The 27,879-nt window shown below is 46.4% G+C and overlaps 1 protein-coding gene and 4 long non-coding RNA genes across 10 annotated transcripts in view; 2 read left to right on the top strand and 3 right to left on the bottom strand.

Annotated features, from left to right (window-relative positions):
- The window catches only part of ATXN10 (ataxin 10), a 149,138-nt gene extending 140,950 nt beyond the window's left edge, over positions 1-8,188 (bottom strand). For all 5 annotated transcript variants that reach the window (XR_014083351.1, XM_081594942.1, XM_081594943.1 and 2 more), the window contains exon 1: positions 7,856-8,188. Coding sequence is in view for 4 of the 5 variants with exons in the window: in XM_081594942.1 (XP_081451068.1) it covers positions 7,856-7,971 (116 nt within the window). In the remaining variant the exon portion in view is untranslated. The remainder of the gene's footprint in view (positions 1-7,855) is intronic.
- LOC145546855 (uncharacterized) lies at positions 281-2,762 on the top strand. The gene is made up of 2 exons (XR_014083354.1): positions 281-1,850; positions 2,667-2,762. It is a non-coding gene; the product is annotated as an uncharacterized LOC145546855 (long non-coding RNA).
- Positions 339-4,351, bottom strand: LOC145546856 (uncharacterized). Of its 2 annotated transcripts, none has more exons than XR_014083356.1 (2): positions 2,647-4,351; positions 339-1,845 (listed from the first exon to the last, which is right to left on the bottom strand). It is a non-coding gene; the product is annotated as an uncharacterized LOC145546856 (long non-coding RNA). The 2 variants fall into 2 exon arrangements; XR_014083355.1 differs by having other exon boundaries at positions 2,629-3,326.
- A 108-nt stretch (positions 8,189-8,296) lies between the features above and the next one.
- Positions 8,297-10,171, top strand: LOC145546854 (uncharacterized). The gene is made up of 2 exons (XR_014083353.1): positions 8,297-8,553; positions 9,791-10,171. It is a non-coding gene; the product is annotated as an uncharacterized LOC145546854 (long non-coding RNA).
- The window catches only part of LOC145546858 (uncharacterized), a 30,143-nt gene continuing 10,606 nt past the window's right edge, over positions 8,343-27,879 (bottom strand). The window contains exon 2 of the long non-coding RNA XR_014083358.1: positions 8,343-8,704. This is a non-coding gene — a long non-coding RNA (uncharacterized LOC145546858). The remainder of the gene's footprint in view (positions 8,705-27,879) is intronic.

The following is a 27,879-nucleotide window of genomic DNA, read 5'->3' as shown; positions in this document are numbered from 1 at the left end:
GACATTTTAGCCACTCACCTGTTGACGGACACTTGAATTATTTCCATCTTTTGGCTATTGTGAATAATGCCTCAATGAAAACTGGCATTCAAGTATCTGTTTAAGTTTTTGCTTTTAATCCTCCAAGGTACGTACATACCTAGGAGTGGAACTGTTTGATCGTGTTCTACATTTAGCATTTTGAGGTACCACAAAATTTTTTTACATAATAGCTGAACCATTTCACATTCTCATCAGCCATGTGCAAGGGTTCCAAATTTCCCACATCCTTACCAACACATTTTTTCCTTTTTTTTTTTTTTTGGTAACAGCCATCCTAAAAGAGCTTAGAGTGGAGCTTTTGTTTTAACTTGCATTGTCTCAATGATTAATGATGTTGAGTACTTTACCATGTGTTTGTTGGCTATTTATGAATCTTCCTTTCTAAACCAGATTTTTTTCTGCCCTATTTTTTACCAGATTGTCCTTTGTTATTGAGTTTCAGGAGCACTTGATATATTTTAAGGCAAGTTCTTTGTCAGATATATGTGTTGTGAATATTTTCAGTCTGTGACTTGCCTTTTTCATTTTCTTACTGGTATCTTTTGATAGGCAGAAGTTTTTTTAATTTTGATAAAGTCTAATTTGATTATCAATTTTTCTTGAAAGGTTAATGTTATCTTGTGTCCTAGATAAGAAATATTTGCCTACACACAAGGTTACCAAGACATTCTTCCATCTTCTAAACATTTTATAGTTTTAACTTTTATGTTTAGGTCTACAATCCATGTGGAATATTTTTATAAATGGTACAAGGTATGGTTCAAAGTTCATTTTATTTCATTTAGAAATCAAGTTGTTCTACCACCATTTTTTTAGACTGATTTTGGTCTGGAGCTTGCACATAGTTTGGAAATGGTATTAACATTCCTTATACGACATTCAGCATTCAATAAAGAGAAGACCAGATGACTACACTCAAGAAGACAGAAACTGACTACAGATACTTATCAGGAACGTTTTCTAAAATAAGTATAATATGCTTAAGAAAGTAAATGACAATATGAATTTCAACAGAGTAATCCATTTAAAAAATCAAACAGAAATTCTACAAAACTCAAAACTACCTGAAACTAAGAATATAATAGACAGCACATCGGACACAGCAAAAACCAGAAGAGAGAACGAGAAGAGAGGAGAAAAGTTTCAAACCAAAGCTCAGAGAAAATCAGAAATACAGAAAAGAGGCTTTGAGATATACAAAATACAGTGAAAAGTTTAACAGATGTGTAATTAAATTCCTTGAAGGAAAGGAAAGAATGAGAGAGAAGCAACAGCTGAAGAAATACTGGCTGACAATTTACTAAACTGTTCAAAGACATCAAATTCAAGAAGCATTATCCAAACAGAGTAATTACAAAAAAGCCAACCATCTCTGTCCTCATGGGCCTTCATTCTGGAAGAAGACAGAGAATAAATAAGAAACCTCTATTAATAATTACATAGTATGTTAGAATCTAATAGGTGCTTTCTCTTAAAAAAAAAAAAGGAAAATAGGGTTTATAAGGTAAAGGGGCTCCAAAGCATGGAGGGGAGGGAAGCATCTGCCCTATTACACAGTAATACACAAAGCCTGGAAAGAAGAAATTGGGAAAATACTTTTGACTAAACACATATTAACAAGAAGAAAGAACCCACACTGACAGAAGCTTAAAAAAATTTACCAAGACAAGTATGGAACAAAAAGCCTACACACGCACCATGAGTAACTGTGCTGGGTGCGCTCAGTCGTGTCCGACTCTTTGCGACCCCGTGGACTGTAGCCCACCAGGATCCTTCGCCCAGGGGATTTTCCAAGCAAGAATACTGGAGTGGATTGCCATTTCCTTCTCCAGGGGATCTTTGCCAGCCAGGGATGGAACCCAAGTCTCTGGCGTCTCCTGCACTGGCAGGCAGATTCTTTACCACTGAGCCACCTGAGAAGCCCCATCAGTAATGACTTATACAAACAAGCAGTAATTCCACAAGACTTTGTTAAGAACCTACAATTATCAGACTGTATGCTAGATGCTAGGGACCCAGGGAACATGATACACTCATTTTACTCAACAGGCTTATCAGATGGAAGAGCAATAAGGTATCAATTTAAGCATGAGAAGAATTTATGGAAAACAGTACCCAAATGTTACACTAGTTCGTGAATACTCAAGAATCCTATAGAAAAAAACAGAGTAGCATTATTCGACAGAACTTTCTGTGATGATGGGAATAATCTGTATCTGCATGGTCCGAGAAGGTACCATTAGCCACATGTGACTACTAGTACTGAAAATGTGGCTGGGACAAGTAAGGAATGGAATGATTAATTTTACTTACTGCTGATTAATTTAAATGGCCACATGCGAGCTGCATGGGCAGTGGAGGCAAAGAGTATCACTTGGCTCTACACTTGACTACAGGGGGGCTTCCTGGTGGCTCAGACGACAAAGAATCCGCCTGCAACCAGGAGACCTGGGTTCAATCCCTGGGTTGGGAAGATCCCCTGGAGAAGAGAATGGCAACCCACTCCAGTACTCTTGCCTGGAGAACCCGCATGGACAGAGGAGCCTGGTAGGGCTACAGTCCATGGGGTCACAAACAGCCGGACACAACTGAACGACTAACTACACTGCTACATAACAAATGAGTCCCAAACTGAGCAGTTTAAAGCCATCACATTCATGGTCTCACACGGGTCAGAGTCCCTCATCAACTTGTACAAACAGCTGTGGGCTTGACTGGGACTATGGATCCACTTCCAGGATGCTCCTCACATGGCTGCTGGCAGGAGGCCTCAGTTTCTCACTGCACAGACCTGTCTAGGTGGACCCCTGAGTGTCCTCATAACACGGCAGATGGCTTTCTCTGAGCAAGCGATCCAAGAGAGAAAGCAAGGAGGAAGCTTCAGGGCCTTCTATGCTCAGAAGTCACACCCTGTCACTTCCCCCATGTCTATTATTTAAAAGCAAGTCGCTACCTGCAGCCCACACTCCAGGGGAGAGGCCAAACTCTTTCCTTCCTCAGTATGATTCTGCTGTGTCTTGTGTTTTTCAGTTTGCTTCTGTGATGCCTCATTCTGCTTCACTGTATGTCCCATCCGGCCTCTGCCCCTCCGCCCATCCTCCCTCTGGGTCCATCGGCATTGCATGGATCTTCACAGAGCAGCTGGCCTCTGGAAACCCTGAGATCCTTCTGAAGGGCAACTAGTGATTTGCTCAGACACGCTGAGAAGCAGAGGCAGAACCAGAAGCCTGTCCTCACAAACCCTCATCAAAGGCTCTCTGCACCACCATATACTATCTGCCTCCCGATTCCAAGACCTACACATCAGGTCACCTTTCCTGGCCTTCAACTCTTCCTGAACTAGGACAGAGTTCCTGCCTGCCTCAGGAAAAGCTCACATCAAACATGGGATGCACCTTCACCTCTTCTCATTCTTCCCCAGCAATCCAACTGGTCCCTAAGTCCTGTCCATTCAATCTAGTAAAGATGTTTCAATATATATCCTACCCATCCGCATAGACAATACCCTAAATTCAGGCACTTTTCTCTTTCACTTGGGCTTCTCCATCAAGTCATCTGCCTCTAGCTTCACCCTAATGTATCTCTCACAATGGCAGCCAGAGACTTGTCTAATATACAGATTTGCCAGGCCATGTCCTTAAAAGAACCTTCCATTGTTGTTTTTGTTCAGTTGCTAAGTCGTGTCTCTTTAGGACCACAGGGACTGCAGCATGCCAGGATCCCCTGTCCTCCACTCTCTCTGCAGTGTGCTCACATTCATATCCAGAGAGTTGATGATGCTATCTATCTCATCGTCTGCTGCCCCTCTCTCCTCCTGCCTTCAATCTTTCCAAGCACCAGGGTCTTTTTCAATGAGTCAGCTCTTCACATCAGGTGGCCAAAGTACTGCAGCTTCAGCATCAGTCCTTCCAAGGAATATTCAGGATTGATTTCCTTTAGGATTGACTGGTTTGATCTCCTAGCATCAGTTCAGTTCAGTCGCTCAGTCGTGTCCAACTCTTTGCGACCCCATGAATTGCAGCACGCCAGGCCTCCCTGTCCATCACCAACTCCCGGAGTTTACCCAAACTCATGTCCATCAAGTTGGTGATGCCATCCACCCATCTCATCCTCTGTCGTCTCCTTCTCCTCCTGCCCCCAATCCTTCCCAGCATTAGGGTCTTTTCCAATGAGTCAACCCTTCGCCATGGGGTGGCCAAAGTATTAGAGCTTCAGCTTCAACATCAGTCCTTCCAATGAACACCCAGGACTGATCTCCTTTAGGATGGACTGGATGGATCTCCTTGCAGTCCAAGGGACTCTCAAGAAGCTTCTCCAACACCACAGTTCAAAAGCATCCATTCTGCAGCGCTCAGCTTTCTTCACCGTTCAACTCTCATATCCATACATGACCACTGGAAAAACCATAGCCTTGACTAGACGGACTTTTGTTGGCAAAGTAATGTCTCTGCTTTTAAATATGCCATCTAGGTTGGTCATAACCTTTCTTCCAAGGAGTAAGCGTCTTTTAATTTCATGGCTGCAATCACTACCAGCAGTGATTTGGGGAGCCCAAAAATATAAAGTCTGACACTGTTTCCACTGTTTCCCCATCTATTTGCCATGAAGTGATGGGACCAGATGCCATGATCTTAGTTTTCTGAACGTTGAGCTTTAAGCCAACTTTTTCACTCTCTTCTTTCACTTTCATCAAGAGGCTCTTTAGTTCTTCTTCACTTTCTGCCATAAGGGTGGCGTCATCTGCACATCTGAGGTTATCGATATTTCTCCCAGCTATCTTGATTCCAGCTTGTGCTTCTTCCAGCCCAGCGTTTCTCATGATGTACTCTGCATATAAGTTAAATAAGCAGGGTGACAATATACAGCCTTGACGTACTCCTTTTCCTATTTGGAACCAGTCTGTTGTTCCATGTCCAGTTCTAACTGTTGCTTCCTGACCTGCATACAGGTTTCTCAAGAGAAAGGTCAGATGGTCTGGTATTCCCATTTCTTTCAGAATTTTCCAGTTTATTGTGATCCACAGTCAAAGGCTTTGGCATAGTCAATAAAGCAGAAATAGATGTTTTTCTGGAACTCTCTTGCTTTTTTGATGATCCAACGGATGTTGGCAATTTGATCTCTGGTTCCTCTGCCTTTTCTAAAACCAGCTTGAACATCTGGAAGTTCACGGTTCATGTAATGCTGAAGTCTGGCTTGGAGAATTTTGAGCATTACTTTACTAGCCTGTGAGATGAGCGTAACTGTGCGGTAGTTTGAGCATTCTTTGGCATTGCCTTTCTTTGGGATTGGGATGAAAACTGACCTTTTCCAGTCCTGTGGCCACTGCTGAGTTTTCCAGATTTGCTGGCATATCGAGTGCAGCAGTTTCACAGCATCATCTTTGAGGATTTGAAAATAGCTCAACTGGAATTCCATCACCTCCACTAGCTTTGTTCACAGTGATGCTTTCTAAGGCCCATTTGACTTCACATTCCAGGATGTCTGGCTCTAGGTGAGTGATTACACCATCGTGATTATCGGGGTCATGAAGACCATTTTTGCAGAGTTCTTTTGTGTATTCTTGCCACTTCTTCTTAATATCGTCTGCTTCTGTTAGGTCCATACCATTTCTGTCCTTTATCGAGCCTATCTTTGCATGAAATGTTCCCTTGGTATCTCTAATTTTCTTGAAGAGATCTCTAGTCTTTCCCAATCTGTTGTTTTCCTCTATTTCTTTGCACTGATCGCTGAGGAAGGCTTTCTTATCTCTCCTTGCTATTCTTTGGAACTCTGCATTCAGATGGGAATATCTTTCCTTTTCTCCTTTGCTTTTCGCTTCTCTTCTTTTCATAGCTATTTGTAAGGACTCCTCAGACAGCCATTTTGCTTTTTCGCATTTCTTTTCCATGGGGATGGTCTTGATTCCTGTCTCCTGTACAATGTCACGAACCTCTGTCCATAGTTCATCAGGCATTCTGTCTATCAGATCTAGTCCCTTAAATCTATTTGTCACTTCCACTGTATAATCATAAGGGATTTGATTTAGGTCATACCTGAATGGTCTAGTGGTTTTCCCTACTTTCTTCAATTTAAGTCTGAATTTGGCAATAAGAAGTTCATGCCATGATCTTAGTTTTCTGAATGTTCAACTTTAAGCCAACTTTTTCACTCTCCTCTTTCACTTGCATCAAGAGTCTTTTTAGTTCCTCTTCACTTTCTTTGTTTCCCCATAAACTCCCCTCACAAGCAGCAGAGTCAAGAAAGGCCTTGTAAACTGGCTCAGGGCCTTGGATTTTATCCTTCAGCTTATAAAAAGGAACTTGATATTTGACTATGTCCTGTGTACCAGATGCCTTATCTATGTTATTTCATTTAAACTCAGAGACCATGCAAAATCAGCACATTGTTCCTCTGAACACACTGTTCTTTCTAATTAGCCCTCTCAACTGTAAGCCTAGAAGCTATAATAACCTAAGGCCTTTCCCAGCCCACAAATCTCTCCACCAGATCCACAGTTCCTCCAGCTCCACCATCTCTTCTTGGGTAGACCCTCTTACAATTTGTTTATATGGCAATTACCCTAACCTGCTTGAAAAAAGGGGTATCACGTTCATCTTTGCACCTTCGGCCCTAGCAAAGAACCTGCTTCAGAGCAGGTCCTAAATGAAGGTTGATGACTGGTTGACTAAAAGGAGGGTCCACCATGGTATAGATATCCTAAGCATTAACGCAATCAACACATCTCTCTGAGGTATACATCAATTAACTTATCTCCCAAAAAGCCAAAGGAGCAGTGCCCAGGGCTCTTAACACTCTCTGAACTGCTCAACACTTACTGTGATTTGAGGCAGAAGTGCTCAGACCAAGTGAATCTCTAAGACCATCTGGACTTCTCTTACACTTCCTCTACTCTTTGCACGTACTTCTGCGATTCCAGAACAGGGCTTCCCAAGAGAAGACTTACGGAGAACCATCCATAAATGTGTTAAGGGATAGTATCAGCTACCTTGATTTAGTACTATGTGTCAGGTATGCGCCAAGGACTTAATATGCATGAGTTCACTTAACCTTGACAAACAACCTTACCAGGAAAGTACTGTCCAACCTTATTCCTATTAAATAGACACACAAACTGAGGCCCAGAGAAGACTAGAACAAAATTAAACAGGCACTGACTGGAGATATCATAAATTTTGTATTTTCACGTGCTTTATTTCATTTATTCCTCTGTACAATTTAGCAATGAAGTCGTGTATTACATTTCCATTTTTAAGCAGGAAATCTTAAGCCTTGAAGAAATAGCACCATAACGCACTGCTTGCAGGGCTAGGAGCCAAATCCAGGTCTTCAGACTCCTACTCCTGGGCACCTTTTACAACGGCGATCTGGCCCTTCTGTGGCAGAGTCGGGACTGAAGTGGCCACTGTGCAAAGCGGGGCCACCACCGGGGACGCAGAGCCTGGGCTCACAGGACGAACGGAGTGACGCGGCCTCCCACCTCGCACATCTGCAACGTCTGTCTCCCCCACCTGCACGTTTTGCTGCCTCTGGGGGCCAGCCAGTCTGCTCCAGCCAGGCCGAGGGGACCACCTCGCAAGCTATCCGGGCGCCATCACCGCGGCTCAACTAACCCAACAGGCAGGAGGCGGCGAAGGGCTCGCTTGGATCGGTCCCCCCGTCCTGCGCCCGGCCTCACACCCGTACTGAAGAGTGGGGAGCAGGTGTCACCCCGCCCTCCAGCTCCGGGCCCTCTGGTGAGGCGCGGAGCCGCCACCCGGCCGCCGCCCCGGAGGAGGGGGCGCCCCCGCCCCGCCCCCGACGCCCGCGCCATTACCGATTCCGCTGCTCTTTGAAGAGCGCCGTCAGCGCGCGGAGAGCCTCCAGGTCCTGGATGGGCGCGGGCATCATGACGCCCGACAGCCTGCCGGGGGGCGGCCTGGGCGCCGCCATCTTGCCGCTCGCAGCTCGGGCCGAGCGGCCGACGACGAGGAGCCGGAGGAGGAGGGGCAGGAGGGCCGGCGGGAGGGGGTGGAGCGCAGGCTAGTGCCTCTGCACGCCGCCGCCGCCGCCGCCGCTTCGGCGCCGCTGCAGCCCGTGGGCCCGGCCCCGAAAGCGAGAGAGCACGCACCCAAGGCTCGCCTCAGGCTGGAGGACGCGACGGCGCGGCGAGGGGAGGGGGCGCGGGCGGAAGTCCCGCCCGCGCGGAGGGGGCGCCGGCCGGAAGTTCGCCCTGTGGGGAACGGGGCGGGGGGGACGTTGTGTTTGAGGGGGTGGGGACGTCAGAAGGGCGGAGGGTTCCCGAGGAGAAGTCGGAGGGGTGCGGGGCGGGGGTGGGCCCGGGACGGGGACACCCTGAGTGGGGGAGTGGGGGCAGAGGGCGTCTCCATGGGAGCGGGTGTGGGGGACGAGGGCACCCTGAGGGGGGGATGCGGGCACACGGGGCTCTCCGCAGGAGGGGATATAAAGAAGGCTGGGGAGTCCTGCAGAAGCTCCCCCGGAGGAGAAGGCGGAAGACCTAGATGCTGCGGTCTGGTGGGTTGGTCAAGCCTCACACCCATCCCCTGGGAGCTGGAGCAGTTCGGTGTCCATCTTTCAAGTCTCAGTCCCTGGAAGCTCAGTTCCCAGTTCTTCAATCAGTCAGTTCAGTTGCTCAGTCGTGTCCAACTCTTTGCAACCCCATGGGCTGCAGCACTCCAGGCCTCCCTGTCCATCACCAACTCCCGGAGCTTTCTCAAACTCATGTCCATTATTGAGTCGGTGGTGCCATCCAACCATCTCATCCTCTGTTGTCCCCTTCTCCTGCCCTCAATCTTTCCCCACATCAGAGTCTTTTCCAGTGAGTGGGCTTTTTGTACCAGGTGGCCAAAGTAGTGGAGCTTCAGCTTCAGCATCTAGGTCTTCCCCGCTCAGCTTTCTTTATTAGTGATCTTAGTGATCACTTACTGACACTGGCTCAGATGGTAAAGATTCTGCCTGCAATGCAGGAGACCGGGTTCGATCCCTATGTTGGGAAGATCCCGGGGAGAAGGGAATGGCTACCCACTCCAGTATTCTTGCCTGGAGAATTCCATGGACAGAGGAGTCCGGCGGGTTACAGCCCATGGGAGCACAAAGAGTCCAACAGGACTCAGCAACTAACACACACTGACAATAACAATTCATTTACCAGGCCTGCTTGGGGTGAGAATACTGCTGTTTCAGCTCACTAAACCTGGTGGGGGTTTAGTCACTAAGTTTAGTCTTTGCGACCCCATTGACTGTAGCCCACCAGCCTCTCTGTCCATGGGATTTCCCAGGCAAGAATGCTGGAGTAGGTTGCCATTCTCTTCTCCAAGGGAATCTTCCTGACCCAAGCATAGAACCCGCATCTCCTGCGCTGCAGGCGGATTCTTTACCACTGGGCCCCAGAGACTCTGTTCCAGTTCATTAAGGGCTTTATATACAATTTGAAGTCAGGGAGCTAAATTCTACAGAATTAGGCTAAGAATTGTGTTTTTCTAAAGGAAGTGAGATGAAATGGTTGGATGACGTCATCAACTCAATGGATGTGAGTTTGCGCCAACTCTGGGAGATAGTGAAGGACAGGGAAGCCTGGTGTGCTCCAGTCCATGGAGCTGCAAAAAGTTGGACATGACCAAGTGACTGAAAAACAGCAAAGGGAAATGAGTATATTTTACAGGAACCAGACAAGGCTTCTCTGGGGGTGCTGGTAACTGACTCTTTTCTCTTCACTGCATTTTATCGTATCATGTATACGTTCTTTGAACAGATGTTGTTGCCAGACCCCATGCTGGGTACAGGATGAGCTGTGATCTCAGTATCTGCATGGGATTGGTTCCAGGACACCCCCTCACCCCTGCAGACACCAAAACCCGCGAATGCTCAAGTCTCATAGTCAGCCCTCCGTATCCACAGATGCTGCAACTTGTGGCGGTTATCCCAACCCTGAAGGAACTCACAGACTATTCAGAGAGAGAGACAAACAGAATTGAATACAATTGATTACTGCTATAATAGAGGACTAGACAAATTGCTGTGGGGCCAATTAGAATATACAAATAATACTCTACATTATGACTTGAGGTGTAGGGGTGTGTTTATAACGTGTTTTTGACGTTCTTTGCTAAATAAAATTTAAAGACCTGATAAACACCACCAGAGTATGCAGGAGAAATGAAACAGCTGATCCTGTAATTCAGCCCTATCCATTTAACTGACGACACACTCATGAATTCCACAAATATTTCTATGTACCTACTTTGTGCCAGGCATTAGATCGCCTAGAAGTGCTCAGGACTATCCAAAATTTTTAACAATCCTTAAACTAGCAGGGCAGAATCTCCTAATTTTTCCCTGAGGAACAGGGAATAGTAAAACATATTGTCACCAATCAAGATCTAAACCCTTAGTTTTCCATCCTCAATTGTAAAACAAAAGTAACTACTCTGATTCTTCCAGAAAACATGTCCCATAATATTCAAATTCATTGCCTGGAATATTGCAGTATGAACCTGACTGCTCTCTTTGCTTCTTCTCTTGTCTTCCTACATTATAAGTCCTTTAAAAATAGGAGTCAACATTTCGTTTTGCTCAAAACCATCCAAAGGATTTCCATCTCACTCCGAGCAAGAACCAAAGTTCTTCCAATGGGAGTGTCCCTAAACAGGCTGCCTCCCTTCTGCCCCCACCCCGATTCTGATCACATCTACTAGTCTCTTCATCCTCCACTGAGCTTCAGCTACCCTGCCCTCCTTGTCCTCCACATGGGGAGGTATGCTCCTGCCTCAGGATTTTGCCCATGCTGTTCCTTTTGCATGAAACACCTTCAATGCTTATCCAGCACATACTTGCATGGTTTATTTCCTTCATCTGCTCCAAAGATCTCTTAATGAGTTTCCCTTGTCAGTCTTTAAGATTGTAACACGCCAGCCAAATTCCTGATCCTCAGGAATTTTTCTTCATAGCCCTTAACACTTCCTATATCACATCCTTATTTATTTATTGTTACCATTTTGTTTACTGTCAAAATATTTAAGCTACACAAGGACAGAGATTTTGGTCTATCTTTGTTCACTTTTATCTCTCCAGCCTCTAGAAAAGGAAGTGTTAGTCACTCAGTCGTGCCTGAGTCTTTGCAACCCATGGACTGCAGCCCACCAGGCTTCTCTCTCCATGGGATTTTCCAGGCAAGGATACTGGAGTGATTTACCATTTCCTTCTCCAGGGGATCTTCCCAACCCAGGGATCGAACCGGGGTCTCCTGCACTACAGGCAGATTCTTTACTGACTGAGCTACCAGGGAAGTCCCATTTATGTGGTAATTGCTCAATAAACATCAGTTAAATTAATGAACAAAAACATCTTAAAAAGAAAATAACATGCCTCCAGAAGAGGGCCAACAATCCAAACATTACAGGAAAGAGGAAAGATGAAAGATAGGAAGAAAAAAATCATTACAGGACATGAAAAATAGAGACATTAACAGGACAGGCTAGAAGTCTAGGTGAGTATGAGAAACAAAAGGATATGAAATTGGTCAAACCGTGGAGTGTTATTGACTGCCTGGAACTGGCTAGAGAATTTCAACCTTGGATGAGCTGACAGAACTAAGTTATTATTTCACTTGGGCTAAATAGCATTTTTTTAGCATTTTAAAAATGTTTTAAAAATGCCTATGATGAACATACCACCATGTAGATGTACATGAATTAAAGATGAAAATTTGTGGTATGTTTGTGTCTTGAGCCTGCTGCAGAAGAACTGGATCTGTCATGATTCAATAATCAAGAAATGAAAATATATAAAAAGAAAGGAAAGAAAAATGAAGGAAAGAGACTTCCCTGGTGGTGCAGTGGTTGAGAATCTGTCCCCCTGCAGGGGATTTTGATCCCTGGTCAGGAAACTCCATCCCACAGGCCGCAGCCAAGTGTTCGCATCCTGCAACTAAAGATCCTGCGTACCACAACTGAAGATCTCACATGCTGCAACTAAGATTCGGCGAAATAAAGAAATGTTTTTTTGAAAAAGAAAGAAAACGTATGCCATATATCAGCTCCTTCTCCAAAACATAATATTCAGTGGATGCTCAAGTCAGCCCATATCTCTCTTTGGTGCTAACTTTGGAGAATCCCCCTTGTACTACACATGTGTTTATGTTCTGTCCTTTGAATCTGAGATTCCTCAAGGCAGGGAGTTTATCTTCCTTATCTTGTTCAGAACCAAGTTCAAAGCCTTGTGCTTAGAAGCAATACTATAAATATTTGTGAAACTGAAAACTCTGAAGACCAAAGGAAAAAAATAACAGAATAGTGTAATTGTTAAGAGCAGGGATCAGCAAATGGCAGCCTGCAAGCCAAATCTTTCCCACTATCTATTTTCATAAATTTTATTGGAAATTGTCACACTCGTTCGTTATACATATTGCCTGTGGCTTCTTTGGTGCTATAGTGACAGGGTTGAGTAGTTGTGGCAGAGACTGTAGAGCCTACAAAGTCTAAAATATTAATACAATTTGGGGACTTGCCTGGTGGTCCAATGACTAAGACTCTGAGCTCCCAGTGCAGGGGGTACAGGGTGCGATCCCTGGTCAGGATCCCCTAAGAGCCCACATGTTATGCCATGTGGCCAAAAAAAAAAAAATTAACTGTTTGGCTGGTTGGTTTTCCGTAGGAAAGGTTTGCTAACCTCCAGTAAAAAGCATAAGCTCTAGATTATTAGACAATCTTGGATGATGGGAATTGTGACTTCATCTCTTAGCACCTAACTTTGGACAAGTAACCACCTCTTAAAGCCTATTTTTCATTTGTAAATGGAATATTAATAATACCTACTTAATTGAGTGGTTTGGAGGATTCAACGAGATAGTCTGTGTCAATCCAGCGTCTGTCATATATTTAGCTCTAGAGCTAAAGAACTTTAGGCTAAGTGAAGTAAGCCATTCGCAAGAAAGACAAATACTGCACAATTCCTTTTATATGAGGTGCTTAGAGCAGTCAGAAGTCATAGAGCAGAAAGTAGAATGTGGCAGCCAGGGGCTGGAGGAGGAAAGAATGAGGATTTTTTTTTTTTTTAATGCATGTAAATTTTCAACTTCAAGGTGAAAAGAATTATGGTGATGGATGCTGGTGGTTATTACACACTAGCATTTAATATCATTGAAATGTACACTTAAAATGGTTCAGATAGCAAATTTTAGGTTATGCGTATTTTATGACACGTTTTTAAGGTAAAATATAAGAGAATTCCTCTCCAACAGAACTGCACCACGGGAAATGCTAAGGAAGCTTCTTTGGGCTGAGGGAAATGCTATCAAACAGAAATGCAAATCCTGACAAGATGGAAGAGTTGGAAATGGTAAATACCTGGGTAAATGCAAACAGCCATTTTCTTCTATTTGCCATTTTCCTCTTAATTGTTTTATAAACTGGTTTAAAATGAAAATTAGAACCTGTTCTTGTGAGGTTATAAATGTTTGAAGTGTAGCAGTGATAATAGAAGAGAGAAGATAATGACCCATGAGGTCATTGTGTGATAGATTCCTGGCAGCAGCTACTTTAAAAATTCGAAGAATTATAGATAAGATGCCCACAGAAAAATTGAAATGGAATTCCTGAAATTATTCTAGGCACTTGCCTGGCGTCTCAGTGGTTAAATTATTCTAGGCACTTGCCTGGCGTCTCAGTGGTCAGGTTGCCTCCAGTGCGCGGGGTGCGGGCTCGGTCCTTGGTGGGACCTAAGATCCCCATGCTGCTGTTGTTGTTTAGTCGCTGTGTTATATCGGACTTTTCCACAGCCCCATAGGCTGTAGCCCACCAGGCTCCTTTGTCCATGGGATGTCCCAGGCAACAATACTGGAGTAGGTTGCCAGTTCCTTCTTAAGGGGATCTTCTTGACTCAGGGATTGAACCCAAGTCTCCTGCATTGCAGGCGGAGCCTTTACCATCTAAGCCACTAGGGAAACCCAGGATAAGGTTAACGCAACTTTTAAAAGGAAATGTAGTTTTAAATGCATAGACTGGAAAAGTAGAAAGAGCACAAATACATTATCTAAGCTTTAACCTTGCATGTATGTGTACTAAGTCACTTCAGTTGTGTCTGACTCTTTGTGACCCCATGGACTGTAGCCCACCAGGCTCCTTTGTCCATGGGATTCTCCAGGCAAGAATATTGGAGTGGGTTGCCATGCCCTCCTCCAGGAGATCTTCCTGATGCAGGTGAGTTCTTTACCACTAATACCACCTGGGAAGCCCAAGCTTTCACCTTAAGATACTAGAAAAAGGAGAGCAAATTTAACCCAAAGCAAGTCAAAGGAAGAAAATAAAGATAAGGGGAAAATCATTGAAATAATGGAGAAAATAATTGGAATTTTAGTGAAAGCAAAAGCTAGTTCTTTGAAAAAGGAATTAAAATCGAGAGGCTTCTAGTTGGACTAATTTCTTAAGAGGAAGATACAAATTTCCAGTATCAGGAGTAAAAGAGAAGGCATTGCCACAGAATCTATAGACATTAAAAGAATAATAAGGGTATGTTATGGACAGCTTTATGGTGATAAATATGACAATCTACATGAAGCAGACAGATTCCTTGAAAAACAGAAATTGCCAAAATTCACCCAAGGAAAAATAAAAAACTAAAATATAAACAGCCTGCTATCAATTAAATAAATTGAATTTATAAATAAAAACCTTCCCATAAAGAAACTTCATAGTGACATGGCTTCAGTGGTAAATAGTATCATGCATTTAAGAAAGAAATAATATCCATTCTACACAAACTCTTTCAGAAAAAAAAAGAGGTAACATTTCTCAACTTATTTTATAAATCTAGCTAGTATTATCCTAATTCCAAAACCAAGCAAAGACCTCTTTAGAAAAAAAAAAACAACCTATAATATCTCTCATAACCATAGACCCAAAAATCCTTAACAAAATATTAACAAATCAAGCTATATATTAAAAATGACAATATATCAGGACCAAGTGGGGCCATATTCTGGGAATGTAAAATTAGGTTAACATCCCGAACTCAATCAATATGTTTCACCGTATTAATAGATTAAAGAGAAAAGGCATATTATCATTTCAATAGATGCAGGTAAAAGCACGTTATAAAATTCAAGAGGCTTTCTTGGCAAAAACTCCCAGAAAGGTAAAAACAGAAGGGAATCTTCAAAACCCGTTTCAGAGCATCTACAGAAAACTTCCACCCAACGTCAGATTCCGTAGTGAAACGCCTGTGCTCTCCACATGAGATCAAGACCGCGGCAAGGACTCGCGCTCTCACCGTGTCTAACATTTACTGGGAGTCCTAGTCAAGACTAGAAAGAGAAATGGAAGATACACAAATTAGGAAAGAAGCAAAAATGTCCTTTTGGCAGACCACTTAATCCTGTATGTAAAAATCCCTAATGAATCTATAAAAACTCTACTGGAACTAGTAAGTGAGTGTAGCAGGGTCATATATGAAAATCAACTGTATTTCTATATACTAGAGATGAACAATTACAAGTTCAATTTAATGAACAACTTCACTTATGATAACATCAAAAATACCTAGGAATAGGGACTTCCCTGGCAGTTCAGCGGTTTAGATGCTATGCTTCCAGCGTAGGGGGTATGGGTTCACTTCCTGGTTGGGGAACTAAGATCCCACATGTCATATGGCCAAAAAAAGAAAAAACTTAGGAATAAATTTAAATGAAAGATATTTAAGACCTGTACCAGGAAAACTACAAAACATTACAAAAGAAATTTGAAAAAGACTTAAAGAAATGAAAATATATACCATGCTCATAGATTGAAAGACTTAATATTATTAAGATGTCAGTCCTCCTCAAATTGATCTACAGAGTCATTTAGTTTCAATGAAAATTTTAACAGTCTTTGCAAAAAGACATTGACATTTAAAAATTTGTATGAAAAGACAAAGAACCTAAGGTAACCAAAACAATTTTGAAAAATTAAGAACAAATTGAAGGATGCAAGCTATGTGATTTCAAGACTTACTCTAAAGCTACAGTCATCAAGACAGTATGGAACTGGCCCTAGATTGATGGAATAGAATAGAGAACCAAAAAATAAACCCACACTTCAATAGTCAGTTCGTTTTTGGCAAAAGCACCAAGGTAATTCAAAGGAGAAATCAATGAAATACTACTATGCATCCACTAGAAAGGCTAAAAGTTAGGAAGACAGTAACAGTGTTATTGGTGATGCAGAGAAACTGGTGGAACTGAACGTTGTATGGCTGCTTTGCAAAACAGTATGACAATATCTGTAAAATGTACGTTTACAACACGTCCCAGCATTTCCTTATACATAAAGTATATGTACATACCTTTCTACACAAAGACGTATACAAAAATGCTCTTAGTAACATTATTCATAATAGCCTCAAACAGAAAGTAATCTAAATGTCCATCAGCTGGTGAATGGGTAGACAAATGGTGATTCGGTTCAGTTCAGTTCAGTTGCTCAGTCGTGTCTGACTCTTTGTGACCGCATGGACCGCACCACGCCAGGCCTCCCTGTTCATCACCAACTCCCAGAGCTTGCTCAAACTCATGTCCATCGAGTCAGTGATGCCATCCAACCATCTCATCCTCTGTTGTCCTCTTCTCCTCCTGCCTTCAATCTTTCCCGGCATCAGGGTCTTTTCAAATGAGTCAGTTCTTCGAATCAGGTGACCAAAGTATTGGAGCTTCAGCTTTAGCATCAGTCCTTCCAATGAATATTCAGGACCAATTTCCTTTAGGATGGACTGGTTGGATGTCCTTGCAATCCAAGGGACTCTCAAGAGTCTTCTCCAACACCACAGTTCAAAAGCTTCAATTCTTCAGCGCTCAGCTTTCTTTAAGTCCAACTCTCACATCCATACATGACCACCGGAAAAACCATAGCTTTGACTAGACGGATCTTTGTTAGCAAAGTAATGTCTCTGCTTTTTAATATGCTGTCTAGGTTGGTCATAACTTTTCTTTCAGGGAGCAAGTGTCTTTTAATTTCATGGCTGTAGTTACCATCTGCAGTGAGTTTGGAGCCCAAAAAAATAAAGTCTGTCACTCTTTCCATTGTTTCTCCATCTATTTGCCATGGAGTGATGGGACCGGATGCCACGATCTTAGTTTTCTGAATGTTGAGTTCAGATGGTGGTATTTCCACACAATGAAATGCTGCTCAGCAATAAAAAGGAACAAAATATTAATGCATGCAATGACATGGATCATCTCACATCATGCTAAGTGAAAATATCAACCACAAGACTACTGTATAATTTCAAATTTATGGAAAAGGCAGACTTACAGTGGCAGAAAGATGTTGCATGTAGAGGTAGGGCCGTGAGGAAGCATTTTAGGGTAAGGGAATTGACCTGTATCATGATGGTGCAGGTGGCTACCGATGGTATACAATTACCAAAACTGTTCAAGCTATGTACTTTAAAAAAAGTTAATTTGTATATAATAATAGCTAGTGAAAAAATTCAACAACAAGAAAATCATGACAGGCCATCATAGATAACTAGCAGCAGACTTGCCCTCATGCTTATAAAGAGCTAGAAAACTGGACAAAACATATGGAAACACCCTTTTTAGACCTTGAACAACAGGCACAGAGCACTGGGATCCCCAAGGGAGCCCAAGTACACGAGGGGGTCTTTGTGATCACCCAGCGTTTCTGCAAGGACTCACTTTCCACATGGCAGTGCAGAAAGCGGGGGACTCTGGACAACAAGTTCGTCTCACTGAATTAAGAAGACAGAGATTACAGGTTGCAGACCAGAGTGGATGGAATTTGTGGAGGTGGGAACCCTGCAGAGAACGAAGCAGATAGGAATCTGCTCGGGTTTCGGACTATTAAACTGTGCGTGCACAGGGCAAGAGTTTGTGAAGCAAGACAAAGAACAGCTATGAGGAGCTGTGATGTCCCAGGCCCCAGCACTCACACAGAGAGGAAGGTGTTCAGGTTGGCCGGTCAGGTCGGAGAGAGAAATAGCCACACGGATGAACCTCAAACACATCTCGTGTGCGTGCGTGCTCAGTTGTGTCCGACTCTCTGCAACCCCATGGACGGTATCCTGCAAGGCTCCTCTGTCCATGGGATTTCCCAGGCAAGAATACTGGAGTAGACTGCCACTTCCTACTCCTGTGGATCTTCCCGATCCAGGGATTGAACCCACGTCTCCTGCCATCTCCTGCATTGTTGGAGGATTCTTTACCACTGAGCCCCCAGGGAAGCCCAGCCAAAGACATTATGATAAGTGAAAGAAATCAGGCAAAAGAGACACCATATGGTGTGATCACATTTGTATGAAATATCTAGAAAAGGCAACCACTATACAGACAGAAAGTAGAGATGGGGGTAGGAACCCAGATGGACCTCAAATGGACAGGAGGGAAACCTGGGGGATGATGGAAGTGTTCTAAGACTGAAGTATTGGGATGACACAATTGAAAAATTTGCCAAAACTCACCAAATTGATCAATTTTAAAATCTCCTGGCCCTGTTTGGAAAAAGCATCTTAGAAGCTTGTTTGGAAATCAGCAATTTTTAGATGGCTGCTCTCCTCTATTAGTCCTGGAGTCCAGCTGCACCCTTCCAGCCCCCAGCCAACCCTGCTCGCTTCAGACTGGTCCCCACAATCCGAGTTGGTGCTGGCCAATCTCTCCTGTTACTGTTTGTTCTGAATTCAGTGAGTTTCATATACTGACAGACTCTCTCGATTTGTCTCAAGTTTGAGGTCAAGGGAAGATTCTGTCAGCAGCTAAGGAGCTTTGTTCAGTCCTGAACGGCGAGTTTTTCCTCCAGTTCCAGGGCTTGTCCTTATACTTGTGCTCCTAAGGGTGTAGTTACACCACCCCGAGATTGTGTAGTTGGTGGATTTATTGTGCAGTGGTAAATACATTGCACCCTTAAAGCTGTTAATCCATTTTATCTTTATTTCAAAAATCTGAATGTATGGTGAGCATATACTTGAACTCTTGGTGAAATTTAAATGTTAATAGAATATTACACCCATTAAAAAAAAAAAAGCTTCTGGCTTGCTACTAGGCCTTGGTAGACATGGGACAGCTAACTGTGATGTCAAGTGACCATGTGGCCAGTACTGCCCATTAAGAGCTGAATTCCATCAGGCCTTCCAAGGGTGCAACAGCCATTGGTTGTTGGATGGAAGTGGCATACCTGGGGTTGAGAACCAGCCATGTCAGCAGGCGGAAGTAAGTAGCCCAAACTCCTGTCCTTCCACCATGGCCCCGGTCGATGTCCCTAAGCTCTCTTCCCCTCTGGCCACACCATGGGAGTCTTTTATGATCAGATGGAGAAGGGAGGGAAAGAGCCAGCTTGGTTCACTGATGAGATTGCTCCATGTAATATTAGTTTCTGTAGCAAATGATTGCAAATTTAGAGGCTCAAAACAACACAAACTTAGTATCTTACTGTCCTGAGGTTCAGAAGACTGAACTAGATCTCACTGGGCTGAGATCGAGGTGTTGAGAGGGACACACCTGAGTTCTTTCTGGAGACCCTGCAGGAGTATGCTTCCTGAACTTTTCCAGTTTCAGAGTCCACCCACGTTCTGTGGCTTGTGACTCCTTCCTCCACTATCAGAGCCAGCAACACAGCTGCAGGTCTGAGCCCTTCACATACCGCTGCCGTCTCTCTGGTTCTTGCTTCCATCATCACATCTCCTCTTCCGACTCTTGAAATAACACCCCTGTCTCCCTCTTTCATGTATAAGAACCCTTGTGATGATACTGGGCCCACTCAGATAATTCAGGATAATCTCCCATCTCAAGATCAACTGATTAGCAACCTTCCACCTGTATCCTCCATTCCCTCTTCCACATAATTTAGCATATTCTTGTTGGAAAAGACCCTGATGCTGGGAAAGATTGAAGATGGGAGGAGGAGGGGAGAACGGAGGATGAGATGGTTGGATGACATCACCGACCCAATGGACATGAGTTTGAGCAAGCTCCGAGAGATGGTGAAGGACAGCGAAGGCTGGTGTGCTGCAGTCCATGGGGTCGCAAAGAGTCAGACACAACTGAGCGACTGAACAACAGGTTCCAGGGATTGGATGGGGCCATCTTTGGGGACCATTATTCTGTTTACCACCTTTGGCATGTGGCTATGAGCCAAAAGTGGACTGTGGTCTCCCGTAGCCCCATTCAGGGATGGCTTTGAAAGACACCAGTGAGTTGAAATCTTTAGGGACAGAGTTTGGAGCATGGGCCTAGTCAACCATTTCATATGGGAAGAGATTTGGCCCAAGGTTAGAATATATAGAGACCAAAGAGCAGTGGCAAATAGCTTGCTGAAAGAAGAAATGTTAGAAAATTGGGAACAAGAAGATCTGGGAAGGAGATGTGTATGAACCTCAGAGAACAGGCCCCAGGAACAAAGGGTTTTGCCTGTTAATGCTCACCAGAGAGCATCCAATACAAAAAAAAGTCATTAGACATCTAAGTGGACAGAATGACTTTAGCACCAGCCTTTGTCACCAGCCGCCCTGGGACTGACACATGAATTCTCATGAGTTGATTGGCTGCAGTGGCAGAGATTGGGGCCACCCACGCATGGGCCCAGCAGCATGGGCAGCCCCCCACTAAAGCCGGTGTACCCACTGCCTCTGTCAAACGTCCCATCTTCTCCCTGCCTCCCTTCCCTGCAATTCTGCTGCCTTCACGCAGGTGTTGGTCCCAAGAGTTCTTCCCAATAGCTTCCTGCACCCAGATTTCTATCCCTCACTCCCTGGGGACCCCAACCTGGGACAGGTTGCTCCACACCTATTTGTTGGATGGACTTGAACTGCTTGCCTCCATCATGGTCAGTGCCATCCTTCTCCTGACCGTGGAGAAAGGCGGCTGAGGCCCCCATCCAAGGCTGGTGATCCAAACATGTAAGGACCCAGTTCTTTCCTAGATGACTGACTGACCCTGGAAATGCCCCCACTATCTTGCCACCTACTGTTGTTGTTCATTGTTCAGTCGCAATGTCGTTTCTGACTCTGCGACCCCATGGACTGCAGCACACCAGGCCTCCCTGTCCATCACCAGCTCCCGGAGCTTACTCAAACTCATGTCCATCGAGTTGGTGATGCCATCCAATCATCTCATCCTCTGTCGTCCCCTTCTTCCCCTGCCTTCAATCTTTCCCAGCATCAGGGGCTTTTCCGATGAGTCAGCTCTTCGCATCAGGTGGCCAAAGTATTGGAGCTTCAGCTTCAGCATCAGTCCTTCCAGTGAATATTCAGGGTTGATTTCCTTTAGGATTGCCTGGTTTGATCTGGCTCCCACCTGTGCGCCTGAGTAATTCAGCCACTGAACTCATCACATCCCCAGAGACAGCTGCTCCCAGGGCAGGTGACCCTGTTTTGCTAAGAACAGGATCCAAGGTGCACACCCCCGAACAGGTGGAGGTGTGTCTTCCAGGCAAGCGCGTGGTGAGTGAGGATAGGAGGCCAACAGCACACCTTGCCTCTTGGGCCCCCACTCTCCATCTTATCTCAGCCGGTCTGTTCTGCGTTCTCATCACTGAACTCTGCGACTTCCTTTGCTGGCCGTGACACAATCTGCAGTTATTTAACACAGACCTTCTTCTACCTATGTACCGTCCCATCTGCTCTTCTGAAACATGAGCTGCATGAGGGTAGGAAGCTTGCCGGTCTTGTTTACTGTAATACCTTTAGGATCTGGCATAGTGCTTGGCTCTGTGGATCAGGAGCACACGTTTGAGGGAATCCCTGGCCACCCAGCGGTTAGGACTTGGGGCTTTCACTGTGGGGGACCCAGGTTCCATCTGTAATCAGAGAACTAAGATCCCGCAAGCGGCACAGTACAGCCAGAAGGAATAAAAAAACCCACCTGTGAAGACAACAGCATTCTGTTACCACTGAACGGGCTCTGGAGCCTGAGGCCACTCACGGAGCTGCTGGTGCCCTGGCTGTGAAAGAGAGTGAAGGAAGGTCGCTGTGAGGATAAACGAGATAATGTGGGGACAAAGCATTTAGCACCGTGCGCCCAGGTAGGCAGCGTGGAGCGTATGGTCCACGCCGAGCTTCTCTCTGTCCTTTGTGAACCAGGAGGCAGAGCCATCTGCTGGCGGCAGGTCTCGGAGGACTGGAATAGATGCCCAGGAGCGGGGGAGGTGGAGTCCTACCGGTGGGCAGCTGACTCCGGGTACCATGGCCTCGTGGGCACCGAACATCCTTGTGTGGGATTTCCTCCGTCGGGGCAGAGGAGACAGGTGCTGGAGCAGATCCCTCGCTCAAGTCTGGCCGGATGAGCAGGACGGAAGGACACCGGAGCAAAGCAGTTGAGGATCCCGGCCCCAGCACGGCCCTGACGATGCCCTGTGCGGTCTGGAGGCCCGGAGCCGGGAGCCGGGAGGCGCTGGTCCACGTGGGAAAAGTCCGGGGACTGGGGATCAGGGTGAGGTCAGCGGGGGGTGTGGTGGGACGGAGGCGGGAGAGGCCGGGCCGCGTCGGAAGCTGCGGTCAGGGAGTGGGCTCCTGCAGTGATGACGGGCCTCGGGTGTGGGCGGCCGGAGGGGAGCGGAGGTGAAGGTCACCGGCCGGAGGGGGCATGGTGGGCGGGGCAGCGCGGAGGGACGGCCCCTCCCGCTGGCCTCCTTGGCTCCCCGACTTCCCCTCCTCCCTGGGGGCCGGTTCCTGGGCCCTGCTCTCCTCCTCTCTGCCTCCCCGCTCACCCTCGGTCCTGTCTTCTTTTCTGTCCTGCCCTCCAGCTTCTCTGTGAACAAGGTTTCACCACCCCTGACGGCCGAACGTTTCTCAAACAGAACTTGTTTTCTTTACACCAAAGCCTTCCCTTTCTTACCACCCTATCATTGTCTTCCCAATCCCCCAATTTTTCTGTCACTCATTTCCTCTCCTTCTCTGCTACTTTTGCTCCCACCGCCATCTAGGCTATTGCAGATCCTCGGGCATGATTTTGGCCATAACAGGGATTTTATGCTAAGCCCCTTCTTCCAATTTTCTGAGCTAAAACCCTATCCATGAGTTGGCAACACAGATCCACAAAGTGAGGGGTGAGAGACGGGCTGAATCTCCGGTGGGCGGGAGTACACAGGAGGAAACGGGCAGGAAGGGGCCCTCAGACCCGGTAGAAATAATATGACTTTGTAGTCAGACTGATGTGCCAGCCGCGGGGGAGCCTCAGGAAAGCCCCTTCTCTCAGCCTTAGTAAGTCGAGGAAGACGATGCCTAATGGGGGATTGTTGCTGTTGTTGTTCAGTTGCTAAGTCGGGTCTGACTCTTTGAGACCCCATGGGATGCAGCACCCCAAGCTTCCCTGTCCTTCACCATCTCCCAGAGTTTGCTTAAACTCATGTCCATTGAGTCGGTGATGCCATCCAACCATCTCATCTTCTGTCATCCCCTTTTCCTCTTGCCCTCAATCTTTCCCAGCATCAGAGTCTTTTCCAATGAGTCAGCTTTTCACATCAGGTGGCCAAAGTGTTAGAGCTTCCGCATCAGTCCATCCAATGAATATTTCAGGGTTGATTTCCTTTAGGATTGACTAGGTTGATCTTGCAGTCCAAGGGACTCTCAAGAGTCTTCAGCACCACAGTTTGAAAGCATCAGTTCTTCGGTGCCCAGCCTTCTTTATGGTCCATCTCTCACATCCATACACGACTACTGGAAAAACGTAGCTTTGACTAGAGGAACCTTTGTCAGCAAAGTGATGTCTCTGCTTTTTAATACACTGTCTAGGTTTGTCATAGCTTCCCTTCCAAAGAGCAAGCGTCTTTTAATTTCGTGGCTGCAGTCACCATCCACAGTGGTTTTGGAGCCCAGGAAAATAAAATCTGTCACTGTTTCCACTTTTGGTAACTCTTAACATGCCAGGCACATAGTGGGCACCTGCTGTATGCTAGCTCCCTTCCAGTAGAGCAACTATAGCTGCAGCCTTATCCAGAATGCACTGGATGGCAGAATAGACTCTGGGCCTGAGTTAAGCCCTGCCACACCCCTGACAAGCCACCCAACTGGCCTGGGAGTCTCAGTTTCCTCTTCTGTAAGGTGGGATCACTAACATTTGCTCTGTGCTCTGCACAGGCCCCTTGGGAGAACCACATATGACTATGTGGGTGAAGATACTTTGCAAGTGATGGTGTTCCATATTTTATTTTTTGGCACAGATAAAGCAGTTAGTCTTTAATTGTTATAATGGTATATCCTTTTAAACATTATTTTGTTTGGATACTTCCAGTTTTTTTTAAATTAATGTTTATTGGAATATTGTTGATTTACAGCGTTGTGTTATACACATGTAGAATCTTTTCCCATATACAGTGACAATATTTTAGTCTCAAATATGTAAACAAACTATCGTCCCGGGCTTCTTTCCTGATCCAGGGGTCGAACCCACATCTTTTATGTCTCCTGCATTGGTAGGCGGATTCTTTATCCCTTGCACCACCTGGGAAGCCGTAACGTGTACCTACCATCAACATGGGTCCCTTCAGTCTGGATCTGAGGAGAGGACTCTCCGAAAAAAGCTATCTTATTAATAACACTCAGAATCTTCACAGTGGGACTTGTGGCAGTCCAGCGGTTAAGACTCTGCTTTCTAATGCAGGGGGCATGGGTTTGATTCCTGGTGGGGGAACTAACATCCCACATACCATGGGGTGCAGCCAAAAATTAAAAAAAAAAAGATTTGTGGCAGAGGCTGTGGATGTAGACTGGTTGAGAGGGGAGCTGCGGCCAAGCAGCCTGTGCCCAGACCCCTGCCTGCAGCGCCCCTAGCTGTGTGCCCTGCCATGTAACAAAACCTCCACGTGACTCGGTTCCCACAGCTGAAAGGCAGATGGGCCAGTAGTGACAGGCTGGCCTTACTGGGCAACTGTGAGCATTTAATGCCAGGGTGTGGGAAGCCCTAGAACATTGTCTCACATAGTAGGCGCTCAGTACACACGAGCTCTTACTATCAAACCTTCTGCGAGCTCACCCCACTGTCTAAAAATGTCCACATGTCCCCCCAATTGCATGGAGCCCCCGGTCATCTGCCCCCTTAGGATGGTCACGCGAGCTCATGGTCTGGGCTGAACACTCCCCCCAAGCCTGACACTCAACCACAGAAGGGCCTCCCACCTTCCTCAGGGGCTCCCAACTTTGTTTTCTGTTGTTTTTACACCACATACAAGCCCCCCACCACCACCTGCAGGACCATCTGGAAGAGAATGTTAAGTCGTCGATGGTTTGGCCATTTTTTAACCTGGACTTCTGGAGGAGGAGATGTTCGTTCATCATCTGGAAGGGGCAGTGAGACCCGGGGTGGGGTGGGGAGGGTTGGGAGCAGCTCTCAGGATTTACAGGAAATCCTGGTGACCCCTGAGTGGCCAGAAGAGTGTTTCCTCCCTACGGGCCTCCCTGGTTTCTGCCTCCACGTGCAGCACACGCCCTTCCCCACCCCCGGGGGGTGCTCCCTGACCCCTTGGTCCCCCACCCTCCCCCACCAGAACTTTCCAAGCCAGCTCCTGGCCACCCCAGATGTATCCTCTGCATGGACACACATCTTCACCTTTGTGATTAGAGCTGTTTTGGTTTCGAAGCTGTCTCCTTGTGTCAGTTTTCGTTGTTTAAGATGCTTCTTTTCCTTCGATGACATCAACCCCAAATACCCCACATCCTACCATACTTTGTTCTGTGATGTGGGGACCAGAAAGGTGGAAGATATCCAGGGCTCACAGTCAAGAAGTTGAAACAGACCAAAGAGGCAGGCATTCATGGGGCAGACGATGGGAAGTTACAGAGGGACAAGCAACATGCCTGGAGCGGTTCCTGGAGAGGTAGTAGCTGGGGGGCTGCTCAGAAGCCCCTGGAGGCCACACTGGCCTCTCCTGCTCTCTGAGGCACTCACAGAGTCGTTTCCATGGGGACCGTCTATGCCGTTTTGACCCCAGGAGCCACACCACTGTGAGGTGGGCACCCAAGGGTCTGCGAAAGGAGGAGGAAGTTGGTCGAGGAGGCAGAGGCAGGGAGAAGAGAGGGGAGGCCATATACCAGAAGAGCAAAAATACCTGCCACGCAGAATCTTGGAATGTTTCTGCTGGAGGCAGAGAGGAGAAAAATGTCCAAGTCTGAAAAAAGCGGCTCTCTGCTCGGGGCACCAGTGAACCGGCATTTGAGACCATAGGGTGACACCTAGTGGCCACCCAGGGAAGTGCTCCCTGACGAGGCTGCCGGCTGCTGGTGGGTCCAGGGGTGGGCCCAAGGGGGTCCCTAGAACTCAAGACTCTAAGGCAGGGGCGGGAGAACCTGGGCCAGGTGCTCGCCTCGGAGAGCTCACCTGGCTCTGCTCTTGGAGGACGCCTGGAAAGGGCATGCGTGAGGACTCTGGCGTCCAGTCCCTGCTCAGACCCCAGCTGGGAGCCCTCTGCCTGGTGGCCGGCTCTTTCCTGCTGCCCCAGTGTTCTGGGATCCCCGTCGTCTGGCAGCCCACAGCCCCGCCACACACACAGCCCCTGCCCCCACTGTCCTTCAGGGAGGGCAGACTCCTCAGGGCACGGGCCCACCTTTAGAGCTTCTCTGGTTGCCCCCAACAAAAGACTAACTCGACAGTGGGTGGGAAGCAACCACCTAAAGGAGATCAGTGCTGAATACTCATTGGAAGGACTGATGCTGAAGCTGAAACTCCAATACTTTGGCCACCTGATGCGAAGAACTGACTCACTGGAAAAGACCCTGATGCTGGGAAAGATTGAAGGCAGGAGGAGAAGGGGACGACAGAGGATGAGATGGTTGGATGGCATCACCAACTCAATGGACATGAGTCTGAGTAAACTCCAGGAGTTGGTGATGGACAGAGAGGCCTGGTGTGCTGCAGTCCATGGGGTCGCAGAGAGTGGGACACGACTGAGTGACTGAATTGAACTGACTGAACTGTTGCCCCAACAAAAGACTAACTCGCCGGTGGGTGGAAAGCAACCACACAGCGCTCTGCCCGCCCTGAGAGCCCCAAGAAAGATCTGTGGAGGGAAGAGCTCTGGCTCTTGAGTGGGGATTCTAGCCCCAAATAAACATAAGCACTACAGGGGTGGGAGCTGTGCACTTCTTCTAGAAGGTTCGCCTTGTTCCTTAGTCAGCAGTGGCCTCTCTATAGTTTTGCCCCATTTGTCCTTATTCAGCCTTCTGAAGCAATTCAAAATCTTTTTTTTTTTTAATGCAATGCCCGCAAACAGCTTTCATATTCCTTGTCAACATTGTCATCTGGGGCTGAAGTATGCCCGACTTCCTTCATTCTTCAGAGCAGTGCTTCTCAACCGCAGACGACTTTGCCCCTCAGGCAGCGTCCTTCAGGGTCTGGAGACCTCTAGGTTGAAACACGGGGAGGCGGGTGGCTGCTACTGACCTCTAGTGGTCAGAGGCCAAGATGCTGTAACTGCTGCAGAGGAGGGGACCGCTCTCCCTTCTCCAACGCACAATTATCCAGAGATGCTTTTTTTTAAAATTTGTATTTAACCTGAAATTCAAATTTAATTGGGCATCCAATTTAAAAAAAATTCTTTTTGGCTATGTGGCATGTGGGATCTTAGTTCCCTGACCAGGGATCAAACCTGTGCCCCCTGCATCAGCAACAACGGAGTCTTAGCCACCAGGACCACCAGGGAAGTCCTCAGCAATGCCTTAGTGCTGAGGTTGTGGAATCCTGCTTCTGAGTTCCGAGATGTCTCAGCAACCTGGCCCCTTCAAGGAATACTCTCCATTCGCCATCAATGTTTCTACCGCGCTGTGGTACAGAACTCCAGACGGGCTCCCACCAACCTGGGCACACTGGGGTCTGGTCTACACGCCGGACATCTCTCAGTGGAGCCTAAAGATCCCATCAGCCTTCTT

This window comes from Giraffa tippelskirchi, chromosome 4 (genome assembly GCF_054371585.1).
Source record: "Giraffa tippelskirchi isolate mGirTip1 chromosome 4, T2T-mGirTip1v1.2.pri, whole genome shotgun sequence".
NCBI lineage: Eukaryota > Metazoa > Chordata > Mammalia > Artiodactyla > Giraffidae > Giraffa > Giraffa tippelskirchi.
The sequence above is the reverse complement of the archived record's forward strand: the minus strand, read 5'-3'. Positions and strand labels throughout refer to the sequence as shown.